The sequence below is a fragment of the Dermacentor variabilis genome, unplaced genomic scaffold (genome assembly GCF_050947875.1).
Source record: "Dermacentor variabilis isolate Ectoservices unplaced genomic scaffold, ASM5094787v1 scaffold_12, whole genome shotgun sequence".
Lineage (NCBI taxonomy): Eukaryota > Metazoa > Arthropoda > Arachnida > Ixodida > Ixodidae > Dermacentor > Dermacentor variabilis.
Genome location: NW_027460280.1, coordinates 35,655,964 through 35,668,193, shown reverse-complemented (window position 1 = coordinate 35,668,193; position 12,230 = coordinate 35,655,964). Strand labels below are relative to the sequence as shown.

Below are 12,230 nucleotides of genomic sequence, written 5' to 3'. Positions count from 1 at the left end.
CTACTTGACTTATGGACAACTTCTGCAGACACCAAACTTCTCCAATGCATTTGTACTGACAGACAGTAGCGAGAAAGGAAAAGCACAAAGCCTGTAGAATCCCATGTATTTATGTCTTGCTAATCGCTAGTATGCACAGGACCTCCTTTAAATAAAGTAAGCCAAAAGGCTTACTCGCAATGACAATGAAACGCCCATGGCATGCCGGTGGCAGCAAGACATGGCACTGTTGTCATAACCACACTGGCCGGCACCTCTTTCGCTGTGGCAGTCAGGTAATAGACTCACATGTTTTCTGAAGTGCAAGTGCTTTCTGAGACAAAGACTGTCACTTTTATGTCTTCCAATTCTTCTACGGGCATCCTGTACATTAAAGTCCATGGCGACACAGCAGTTTTTCCTCTTGTTGCTCACTTGGTCAACAAGCTCTTGATCTCTCTATACTGGGTTGGTATAATGTAAAACTATTCCAATCTGTATTATTATTACTTACAGCGCACATTAAAAACACAGATGAAAAAGAGAGACAAAACACGAGCGCTCTTGTTACATCTCTCTTCTTCACCCGTGTTTTTAGTGCATACTGCAAGTAATAATAATGCAGATGTACCGACTCGCCCAGCTAGCTACCGTATTATATCCCAATCTGCTTTTATTCCAAATCCACCATTAGCCCTCCGTGATAGGTCAAAATGGCTTGGGCTCTGCCCACATAGGCGTGGCACCCACCCATATGGGCTGGACCCGAACCATTCTGGCTTATTACGGAGGGCTAATGGCAGATTTGGAATGAAAACAGATTGGAATATAGTTTTATCTTATACCAACCCTGCATTATCCCTCTGTTTGATTCACTTTCTTTGAGTGAAAGCTTCATACTGTCACAGCCCTTAATGGCACATGGCATGCTTCAAAGTGCACAGAGATTTTTTTTTCACACAGCAGAGCCCAGAATAATGCACTTCCTGAGTAAGATTTTCTCAAACTTCAAATCCAATTCACAGCGCAATACATAAGAAGAAATTCTACAGTCAATTTTTTTTCTCAATGAATGTTCTCAGTTTTCCATCAAGATTCATTATTATGTACAACCCACTTTATAGACAACATTGATCAGGAACCAAAATGCCTACATTAACCCAACACGACTGTATCCCTTCAACCCGTTAGCATGGTGTATTATATATGCTACACAATAACGTACTTCAAACTTAATATAGAATATAGAAAAAAAAAAAAGAAAATTCAACATTTTACTCTAAATCTGTGTCATGTCTCGCAATAAAACACATAGCAGCCCTATAACATTGGAAACAATTTTTGAGTTCTTTTGTTAAAATGTGTATGGCAACACACCTAGGAAAAGTTTGTGAACAGACAGGATAATCTTACACCCTGAATGACTGCCAACAAAATTCCACAAAAATTATTTTTGCTACTAGCCTACTCTGATGTTTTCAATGAGAGATACATTCTTGTTGTTCTGTGAGGCAAACATTAATTGTTGTTTCATAGATGATATGGCATGCATGGACTGCTGTTTCAAGGACAGCAGAAATTTTCAAGTCATGAGTGAGCACATTGGGGGAGGGGTATGGGGAGCAATTTTTTTACAGTGGTGCACTGCTTCTTAGAACTATATATAATTGCAATGAATACGTCAGAAAATGAAAATTGCAGCAATGTGTACAATAAAACATTGGAACTGCCATGTTCCAAGAGCTAATGAGAAAAGCATCAATAAAAAGCTATTGAATAATGCGGAAGAAAGCATTCTTTTTCTGCCTGCATCAAGTTCCAAAAGACTGTGCAAAGCAAAAAATACACATAAGATAAGAAGCACACTAAGGGCTTATATTCAGCTATTATATGAACAATCAAGAATAATGACATCAAAATCAAAGAACCTTGTTCCAGTTGGAGCTATAATTAATGCCATACATTTTTTACAACAATGTTCTTAACTTTTTTCAGTAACTCTGATATTTTTGTTTGTTCTTAGTGGCAAATAAACATGTATGCAGTAATTGGTTAAAGCTGACAATAGCATGTGGCCCATGCACTAACAGACCATACCTAGGCAATCGCGCCATCAAAAGAAATCTCCGAAACTCAAGGTGTATTGTATGCTTGGCTTTCCAATTGAATTGATGGCAGTATGCAAAAGGCAAATGTACAATTTCGTATGGCTATATTTCGATTATGTCTTTGATTCACTCACGTAGGTGGCATGCCAGCTACGACGGGCTACATAAATGATGGGCTATTCAAGTGCTGCGTCGTTTCCTTACCTGCTTCACAGGGTGTGCAGTTCTGTGCGCTTCGTTGAGCTGTGGATGTGCCCGGAGGGCAAGGATCGCAAGCTGGACAACCCAGGTCCCTAGAATTGTTGTGTATTTAGATACTGTCTAATAACACTCGATAAATCAATCACTTACTTGCAGAATGTTCCAGTGTTGCATGGCAGACACAGCGTGTCGGAGGCGTCGTCCGCTGCTGGTTTCGGACAGTGGCCTCGGATGGGGCAGCAGTTGCATGCTGCAGGCGAAAACAGGAAATCGTTACCTTCAGATGCCCGGCGCTATATTGTGCCAAAAATAGGCGCTTCTCTATCATGGCTTGTTTCTTTCACCTGAGCTTGCGTGCGTCCCTGGAACACATGCTTCGCATTCTCTCGTGCAGTTCCTTGCACTTGTGCTGCTAACGTGACCAGTAAAAGCTGAAAGTGTGCAAAACAAACACATTTAGCAGGCAACGCTAAGGGGCAATGCGCGATTATCCAGGAGCGAACAATTAAGGCATACGGGCGATCAGCACGGGTACAGTAGCACGGGATGCGCAGGTGAACGTACACGCGTTTGTGCCTCCTCGCCTTGAACTCACCGAAGAGTATCAGAAGTTTGGCAGTTCCAAGCGACAAAATATGCATGGACGGCGCAATCTTGAAATGTGTCGACACCTTCATACTACATTCACGTACGGATACTAGGCGATCAAACAGTTGAAGCACAAGCAGTAAACAGGTGAACAATCTTGGCACGGGAGAGGTTCACACGGCGCACTGCAACCATCATCCTACTTTGACACACAGAAACGAAACACGGAAACAAATTTCATCTTCTCCTTTTACTGCTGCTGGCTCACAGCAAACCAGCAGCTTTTGTTGTGACGGAGACAAACCTTTGTTGCGTCTGGATCGCACGATGCGGCCGAACGCAAACACCGTCACCCAGTCGAAACACAACTGAAGCGCTGAAGCAAGTCAGCCGAACGCGCAGGCGACTGATCACTGAACCGACTCAACCACTTGTATGAAACCTGACGCGGCGCGACGATCGCACGCGGAGTACGCGAAGCGCGCTCGCTTAAAATACTGGATTTTAAATGCTTTTGTGAGCATTTTGTTATTTCACAATACCTTTACAGCGCAGTAATTACTACTGCAACAAACCTACTTTAACAAGATACTTCAACTGGAGAATTGTGCGTAGAGAACCTTTAATGCAGCCATGAAATAAATATGGAACTGCTCAGACAACGCAAAGCACTAATCCTAAAAGGTTCCTGATCAAGTCCATTATGTCCGTCCGAAGTTATATATACGTCCCACAACTTGAGGTCCATTTTAGGATGATGTCGGGAGGTGTTCCAAGGCACTACTATGTGATGTTGTAATTAGAGCGCAATTCATTATTTACTATTTGGGTTAATATATTATGCATATTGCAAGATAATATGCATATGCAATATACCCTTATTATAGGGCTCCGTTTCGATACTTGTGCGCTTTAATGTGCTCTGAAAGCTCATAAATTTTGCGTCTTTGTTTCTTGCCACTATTACCAAGTTGGTCGTGCGTCAACGCCGCTCGGCGAAAACGTGTATGGAGGGTTTTTAGTCGTGACTTCAGTGACGGGGCCCGGCACTTTACATCAGCACTACAGTGACGGGGCCCGGCACTTTAGCAACAACACTGTAGCGACGGGGCCCTCACCATTCACTTATGGTAGTGACTACAGCCCGGACTACAGTGACGAGGCCCGGTACTTTAACATTTGCACTACAGTGACGGGGCCCGGCTCTTTAACCAGTGACAAATGAAAGTGAGACATATGACAAAAATATGAACACATATGTCGACGTGTTGAGATAAGAACGGTAATCGAGGTCCCATGACCATGATTGTATACAATTTTTTTGTGCATGAATATTTTCTCAGCGATCAGTGATCAAATCTGGATACATATTGCGTGAAGGTTGGGCTAAAAAGTGGCTTCGTAGCGCGTAGCTCGTGGAGCAAAGTTTAGGATTTTTTCCTAGAATAAGAAGACAAGAAAAGAAATGTTACTTAGTGTTTGAAACAGTACAAGTCGTTAGGCTTACATGAGAAAATACTCAAGCACGACAAGAGAGAGAGAGAAAACATTTATTTATCATGAGTTTGGGCGACTTCCTCGCAGGGTGGAGCCCTTAGTTCAGGGCCCCATTGGCTCGCGCCACTCCGCGTGCCCGCCGGATCAGCCGTCGCTGCTCTTGCGGGTCTCAGCTGGTCAGCGCAGTCTCCCAGGAAGAAGGGGAAGGTGAAGGAATAGGGGAGTAGCCCGGAGGGCGTGGGCACTCCCAGGTGCAATGATATACTGTGGGCTTTGCTCCACAATAGGGACAGTATGAGGGATATTGTGTGGGGTGGAAGAGGTGAAGATAACAGAGGCAGGGAAATGAATTAGTTTGAAGCTGTCGCCACGCGACGGCATCTTCTCGATTAAGGGAATTATGTGGTGGAGGGAAGTGTCTCCTGGTATCTCTGTAATATTGTAGAGTTTCAGTGTAGTGCAGTGGTTCTGTCGGTGCGTCGTCTGGGTTGGACAGCTCTTCCAATGGCGCCCGGTTAGCGAGCTCTCGAGCTACCACATTAGCGACAAGAAGTAAACATGTGCATGCAGGAGGTCATCAGACTTAGAACTTTACGAAATTGCAAAAATAGCATTCTCCACCTTTTGTTATAAATAAATTTTTCTCAAGAAAACTAGAGCGTTTCATGCAGAGCTAAGGGTTATTCCTTTGTGTCAGCATATTTTCCCATCATATATAAAAATTTTATCGAAAATAAAGAAATGGTCATGAGACCTTGATTACCGTAATCTGAACACGCCCATATTAGTTAGAGAAAACTTTGCATACTTTCAAAAATTTCACGCATAACAAATCCGACAACACCACACCTTACTTTTTGGCGTAGATGTGACAGACGCACATTTAAAGTGCAGACATTTCAGACACGCGTCACACCCAATGGTATTATCATTGACATTGCCTGTGCCGACATGCAGTACATGTCCACAAACTAAGATTACGCTTCTGAGTAATTTTTGCAGTGAGCGCGGCCCACACATCATCGGCGAAATAGTTCCGGTCAATTTAACAACAACCTTTCTTTTCTTGTCTTCTTATTCTAGGAAAAAATCCTAAACTTTGCTCCACGAGCTACGCGTTACGAAGCCACTTTTCAGCCCAACCTTCACGCAAGATGTATCCAGATTTGATCACTGATCGCCGAGAAAATATTCATGCACAAAAAAATTGTATCGTGCATGCAGGAGGGCCCCAAACACGGAACTTAGCTAAATCGCAAAATGGTATTCTCCACCCTTTGTCATATACAATCATGGTCATGGGACCTCGATTACCGTTCTTATCTCAACATGTCCATAAATGTGTTCATATTTTCGTCATATGTCTCACTTTCATTTGTCACTGTGGTTAAAGAGCCGGGCCCTGTCACTTCAGTCACTACTATAGTGAATAGTAGTGACTACAGTGACGGGGCCCGTCTCTTTACCCAAGTGACTAAAAAGTTTGGTATCAAACGAACTACCTCGGGTACAGCACCACCTATATATGCAGGTACAATAGCATAGCCTTCAAGATCTGCTTTTGGTACTTCAAGAGAACCGTCGGTGGAAGGTGCGCTATGGACACAAAGGCCAATAATAATAATAATAATAATAATAATAATAATAATAATAATAATAATAATAATAATAATAATAATAATAATAATAATAATAATGTTTAGAACAAAATAGTCTACAACTAAACGTTTGTTTTTTTGCAGTGTGCCATTTGTATTTAGCTTTTGGTTATACCCAATTTCATCCGGGCAGGCATGAAGTTCTCAAGTGGAGACACCTGGAAGCAACGTCCTGAGAATATCCTGCTGATGATGTTGCTCGGGTGTATGTCAAGCTAGGTTCGCGATAAGTCCTTATAACTTGACATACATTCGCGCAACATCATCAGCAGGATATTCTCAGGATTAGATGTTGCATGTGTTTAAAATTCATCGTGGGCATGGTGCTGTGGACGTCCTCAGTACGTCCCATAAAAAGCTAGGATGTTCGGACCTTTCGGCACATCCAAGGGATGTTTTGTGTTGACTGGGTAAATGCGATCTCATGAAATGTAAATCTTATATACTGCACACTGGGTCACAATTGTAAAGGACCGTGCCATAGACAAGAGGGAACTCCCCCCCCCCTCCGCCCCCTCCTCCCTGAATTTTCCCGGTGGAGGGGCAGATCAACGCCACCTAGAGGAAAGTCTAGGTGGCGTTGGGCAGAGCCCGAACAGTCTCTCATAGCAAAAGGGCGAAGAGATGCCGGGATAATGGAACACAGGGCATTGAGGGGGTACAACAGGTATGAAGTACTGAGAGGTATTTGGAGAGGAATAATGGTGCCGGGGCTTACTTTCGGGAATGTGGTCCTGTGCTTAAGGGCAGAAGTTCAGTCGAGACTAAAAGTAAATCAGAGAGCTTGAAATTGATTTTCACTCAATCTATTGCCTCTTCCATATTCCGAATGATTGGAGAATTAACAGTATTGTACCTGTGCACAAATCCGGTAGTCGTTCCAGTCCATGTAATTACCGCCATATTTCCCTAACTTGCATACCTTGTAAAATACTAGCGCGTATATTGTACTCCAGCATTGCATCTCATTTAGACAAGCACTCTTTTTTCTTTCCCAATCAACATGGATTTAGACGAGGCCACTCATTTGAAACGCAGCTGTTCGAATTCACCCCAGACCTTCACCTCCACCTTGACTCCCGTTTTCAAACCGATTTTATCTATCTTGACTTTGCAAAGGCGTTTGATCGTGTCACCCATCTACGTCTTAACGCGAAACTTGCTTGTCTTAATCTCGATCCACTTGTATTGTCCTGGATTGAATGTTTTCTCACAAATCGCTCACAACACACTGTCATCGATAACCTCAAGTCGTCAAGTAGTCCAGTCTTGTCAGGTGCACCACAGGGCTCTGTGCTCGGACCTCTTTTGTTTCTAATTTTTATAAATGACCTCCATAATAGCATTCTTTCATCAATTCGGTTATTCGCTGATGACTGCGTCTTGTATCGGCGCATATCCTCCCATAATGACCACCTAATACTCCAGGAAGACCTAAGCAAAATAGCAAATTGGTGCTCTGCTTGGCTCATGTCCCTCAACGTTTCCAAGTGCATGTACATGTGTGTAACTCGCAAGCGGGGCATCATTAACCACCAGTACTTTCTTAATTCCACAGCCCCGACTAAAGTTGACTCTTATTGTTATCTAGGCGTTACTATCACTAATCAGCTTACGTGGTCTGCACACATAACTTATTAACGACTGTTCTAAATCACCTGGCCTACTCAAACGATCAATTTTTCTGTCTCCTGTTCCCGTACGCAAGCTCGCCTATGAAACGTTCATTCGACTAAACTTGAGTATGCCTCAGCAATTTGGAACCCTCACCAGTCTTATCTTATTAACTCGCTCGAAGCAATGCAGAATCGCGCAGCACGTTTTATCACTTCAAACTATGACTGGCATACAAGTATAAGCGGCATTAAATCATCCCTCAGCATTCCTAGCCTAACACTTCGTAGGAACATTTCACAACTTTCCCTTTTCCACAAACTATATTATAATTTCCCACATCTCAGGAACACTTTTTTACTACCTCCCAACCGCTTTTCTAAGAGTCTCTTTAACAACCTGAGTCTACAACGTCTCCATGGTTCCTCTAATGCCTTCAACAACTCTTTCTTACCTAGTGCTATTGAATTGTGGAACGCTCTACCCAACAACATAGTGAATGAAAGTAATCCAGATAAATTTAGACACATATTGTCATGTTTTCTAAACCCTTAACCTACCACTACTATGCTGTTACTCTAAAGTCTAACTTTCTTTTGCTTTTATGGTATATTGGGGGGGGGGGGGGCTGTTGTGTTGCCATTTCTACTGCCGGTTCGTACCTTACTTTGTTTTTTTTTTAAATTTTGCTTGCCCATCATCTAGTAGCATGTACACTAAGTTTTGTTTACCGCTGTACAAATGAGTTAACCATTGCATAATAATGATCATAGTGTTTCTTGATGCTTTTGCCCCCCCCCCCTTATGTAATACCCTGAAATGGGTCCTTAAGGGACAATAAATGATGATGAGCTGTAGGAAGATTAGCACTAGCTGCCCACGGGAAAACCACAAACGAGGCAGTACAGGGGGATATGGGCTGGGCATCGGTCGAAGCACGGGAATCTCAAGAGTAAAATCCTATACAAAAAACGCCTGAGGAAATTGGACGATAACAGGTGAGCAGCTAAGGTATTTAAATAACTATACAGAAAGAACATTGACTCGCAACGGCGGAAAAGAACTAGGAAGCTAACCAGTAAGTATGCCAGACGCGAAGACGGAGAAAGACAGAGCATTCAACGACAGGTTAAAAACGGGGAAGGTAAAAATTGGACAAACTCTATGGAAACGAAGCATAGTGTTGAACTATATCGATACTGGAAACCGCAGATCAAGAAGGAAGCGTTCTATGATAACTCAAGAGGCAGTAGTGCCCTACTCTTTGAAGCTAGGTCAGGATGTCTTAGAACGCGCAGCTATAAAAAGAAATTTAACGAAGAAGACACATGTACTGTGTGTGGTAAATCTGCAGAAACAATAGAACACCTAATACTAAAATTTGATGGTATCCATCCCGATGTCGATGCGGGCACAGTCACGCTTCCTGAGGCCCTAGGGTTTAGAGATAACAATAGTCATGTAAATAAATATGCGGTGGAAATTAGCAAAAACCATTGGAAGATTGGTGGCTCAAAAGCAGAGAGATGACATAAGGTTAAAAGTGTAGGAAGACGTATTTAAAGAAAATGGCGAATTTTAATAACTTACAACACAGTTAAACAAAAATAAAAAAGCTGAGCATGGTGGCAACTACCATCACCCCGTTTCAAAGGGGACGCTCCTACATTCCATCCATCCATCAGCCCATTGCCAGGTTTCCGTTGCCCACATTTGAGGTTTCTTTCGAGTTCCCTCTAATTTTTCGCTTCTTACAATTTTAAATTGGCTAAAAGCCCGTTGTAGTGTTGCTTGCGCTGGCGTGTTCGGCTTCTTATTAATTCTTATATATATATATATATATATATATATATATATATATATATATATATATATATATATATATATATATATATATATATATATATATATATGCGTCGTCCGGCTCATCTGTATTCTCAATCTAAACAGTAGGTTATTTCCACTATGAACACCCACATAGTTACATAGGGGAATGTTCATGATATTTCAGGTAGAGAATTGTAGCAAACTAACCTTCATTTCTAATGGTATGGATAGCTTCTACATCACGAATACATATCTCCCTAAATGTTCACATTAACTGCATGCTTTCTGACTCTTGGAAAAATCTTCAGACTTCAGAGATACATCCGGCGGAGCAGTGTTTCAACGACGTGCGAAATGGACGTGAATACAATAAGTGTCTCAACATAATTGCTTATCTTTCGAGTATGTAACGTTGACAGGTCATGAAGTAATAGTTTAATAATTGACCCCATTTATCAGTGATGGAAACATAGGCACTTACACACAGAGGTTGCAATAAATATACAAAGCTCGCTCAGACTCACCAAAATGACTCAGCCGGGCTCACTCAGACTCAGAATCAGCACAAGCCAAGTGCAGCGCAGGGCAAGACCACAGCTCGGGCCGACTAATTAAGCAAGTTCTGACCTGGGCCCAGGCCGGGCCGGGCTCGGGCCTATAGGATCTTTAAGCTCAGGTCGGACTTGGACTTCAGTTGGGCCCGGTTATGACAGTTGTAGCTTCGCATGACGGTCGACTATAATAGTTGCCGCCCTTACAGCATTTCAAGACAGTGACACCTGTCGGCCTGCGGGAAAGCAGCAGCACACGGGCCACGACATAGCCGCGAGGCTTAGCAGCACCCCCTCCCCCTCCCCCCTCCGCCGGTCGCTGACTACACTATTTTATGGCGTTTTTCACTGGTCGATTCGGAGCAGGATTCCTTGCTCTGCGGCCACGAATCCGAATTTCACTGGTCGATCTGGAGCGGGTTCGCGCGTTCCACTGGTCGTTTCGGATCAACTCGCTCCGCGCCGGATCGCTCACACTTGCTGCGCCACCGAGGCGCGGATTCGGGCGGAAATAGATCGCGTCACTTCCGTCTTCAAGCGAAATCGGTACCCGGTTGGTACGCACAACATTGTGTTGCTTCGCAAAATGGCTGCGTTCGGTGCTGCTGCAGAGCTCGCGTTTAGCGATGAGAGCTCGGACGACAGCGATTACGAGGTGACGCAGGTGCTTTACGAAGCCTTCTATGCACGTTGTCCATGCACAATCCTTGCGGGCGCGACATGGAAATAACGGGCTATGCGTCTGCCGCGGTCAAAGTATTGGCCTCGAGCTCCACCACTGGAAAAGCTGGCGCCACCGTCGGCGTGATGTGCTAGGAGGGATCACGTGGACATAGCGGCCGCGTCGGCTGCTTCGGGAGCGCCGAAGCGAGCTGAAAACGAGAGTTTAAATTCCCTCGTACGCTGCGGTCTTCATTTAGTGGCGAGATTTCCCCGCTTCGAGTGTCTCCTTTACAACGCTTTAAAGCACTACAATAGGTAGTGGCTGCCTTTGAAGGCGCGCAACATGGTAGGCTACTGCTCGGTGCCGCAGTGCCGGACGTACGTAACGGAGGCCGATGTCGGCCTTCTTCACACGTAGGCGCAGGACAAGAAGCCGCGTGAAGCTTGGCTCGCGAACCATAAAACCGGCAAACAGTCATCGGCTACAACTCGAGTATCCAGCAAGCACAGACGCGAGGAAGATTTCTGCTACGGCGCCGTGTCTGTGATGTTCAGAAAACGCGCACTGAGGTCGACGCTCGCCCGAGTCCGTTGCCCGAGTAATGTCACGACGGTTTGGTCTAAAAACTTGTCGATGCTATAGATACTGGCAAGTTCAGTGGAGTGGAAAGGGAGCGGTAAGAAGCACATTAAAAAGAAAGCATGGCATATGGTCATGTTTGTGTTGTGAATTAGTGCACTGGATTACAAAAAAGGAGCAGCGGGAAATCGCACGCCGAGAACACCGATAAGCATACAGTGTGACGCAACTCTAGAAATAATATTGAAAGGTAAAAGAATTTAGAATAAAAAAAAAGATTGAATCGTCGCGACGGCACGTACATCACAGTCCCCGTAGGCGTCGAAGTCTCTACAATGAAATTATTTTTTGAACAGCTCTGATAGCGCCCACGCAACAATGGTTGCTTGTATACTGTCAAACGCTCATATTCTGCGGCCTAAAGCTCACGGCACAGTGCGAAAACGGGCACGCGGCGAAAGCGAAACAGTGCGCGGACAAGCATGCAGACGCGCAGTCTGTCGCTGCGAATCTGTGCGATCGCTGCATTGAGGCTGCATTCTATTACGCTCCATTTAGTTATACAAACACTATAAGAACATATTTCACGTAGTTTGCTCTCAGCGTTTACCTACCTTTCACGCAAGAAGCCGGTTCAGGAGACTCCATCGCGGCGACCGCGCGCAGTGGCGTTCACTGTACATATTCGGTAAAGAGATAGCGTCTGTAAACGATTGTGCTCTTTCAGTTTGCCCAAGATTATTATTTAGACAGTAAAAAGCTTCTCTCGTTTCGAAAGTACTTACAGAAATGTCCGGAAGAGCTCGCGCGTGGTGTTTTCAGTGAGCGCTGACAGCAAAAGCTATGAGGAGCGCGCCACGTGATCCCCCCTCATACTACGCCAACGAGCCGCTTCCGATAGATGGCGACTCCGCAACTCCTCGCCGCCAATACACGGGGGACGGCGAGTTTGGTTGCCGTGGAA

At 44.3% G+C, this 12,230-nt stretch overlaps 1 protein-coding gene across 1 annotated transcript in view; it reads right to left on the bottom strand.

The window, feature by feature from the left end:
- Window positions 1-3,292, bottom strand: part of LOC142565876 (uncharacterized) — a 32,815-nt gene extending 29,523 nt beyond the window's left edge. Inside the window, exons 1-4 of the mRNA XM_075676445.1 lie at window positions 2,884-3,292; window positions 2,633-2,719; window positions 2,439-2,538; window positions 2,292-2,380 (exon numbers count right to left, since the gene is read on the bottom strand). Coding sequence (XP_075532560.1) covers window positions 2,292-2,380; window positions 2,439-2,538; window positions 2,633-2,719; window positions 2,884-2,965 — 358 coding nt within the window. The 5' untranslated portion in view covers window positions 2,966-3,292. The remainder of the gene's footprint in view (window positions 1-2,291; window positions 2,381-2,438; window positions 2,539-2,632; window positions 2,720-2,883) is intronic.
- Between the last annotated feature and the right edge of the window lie 8,938 nt (window positions 3,293-12,230).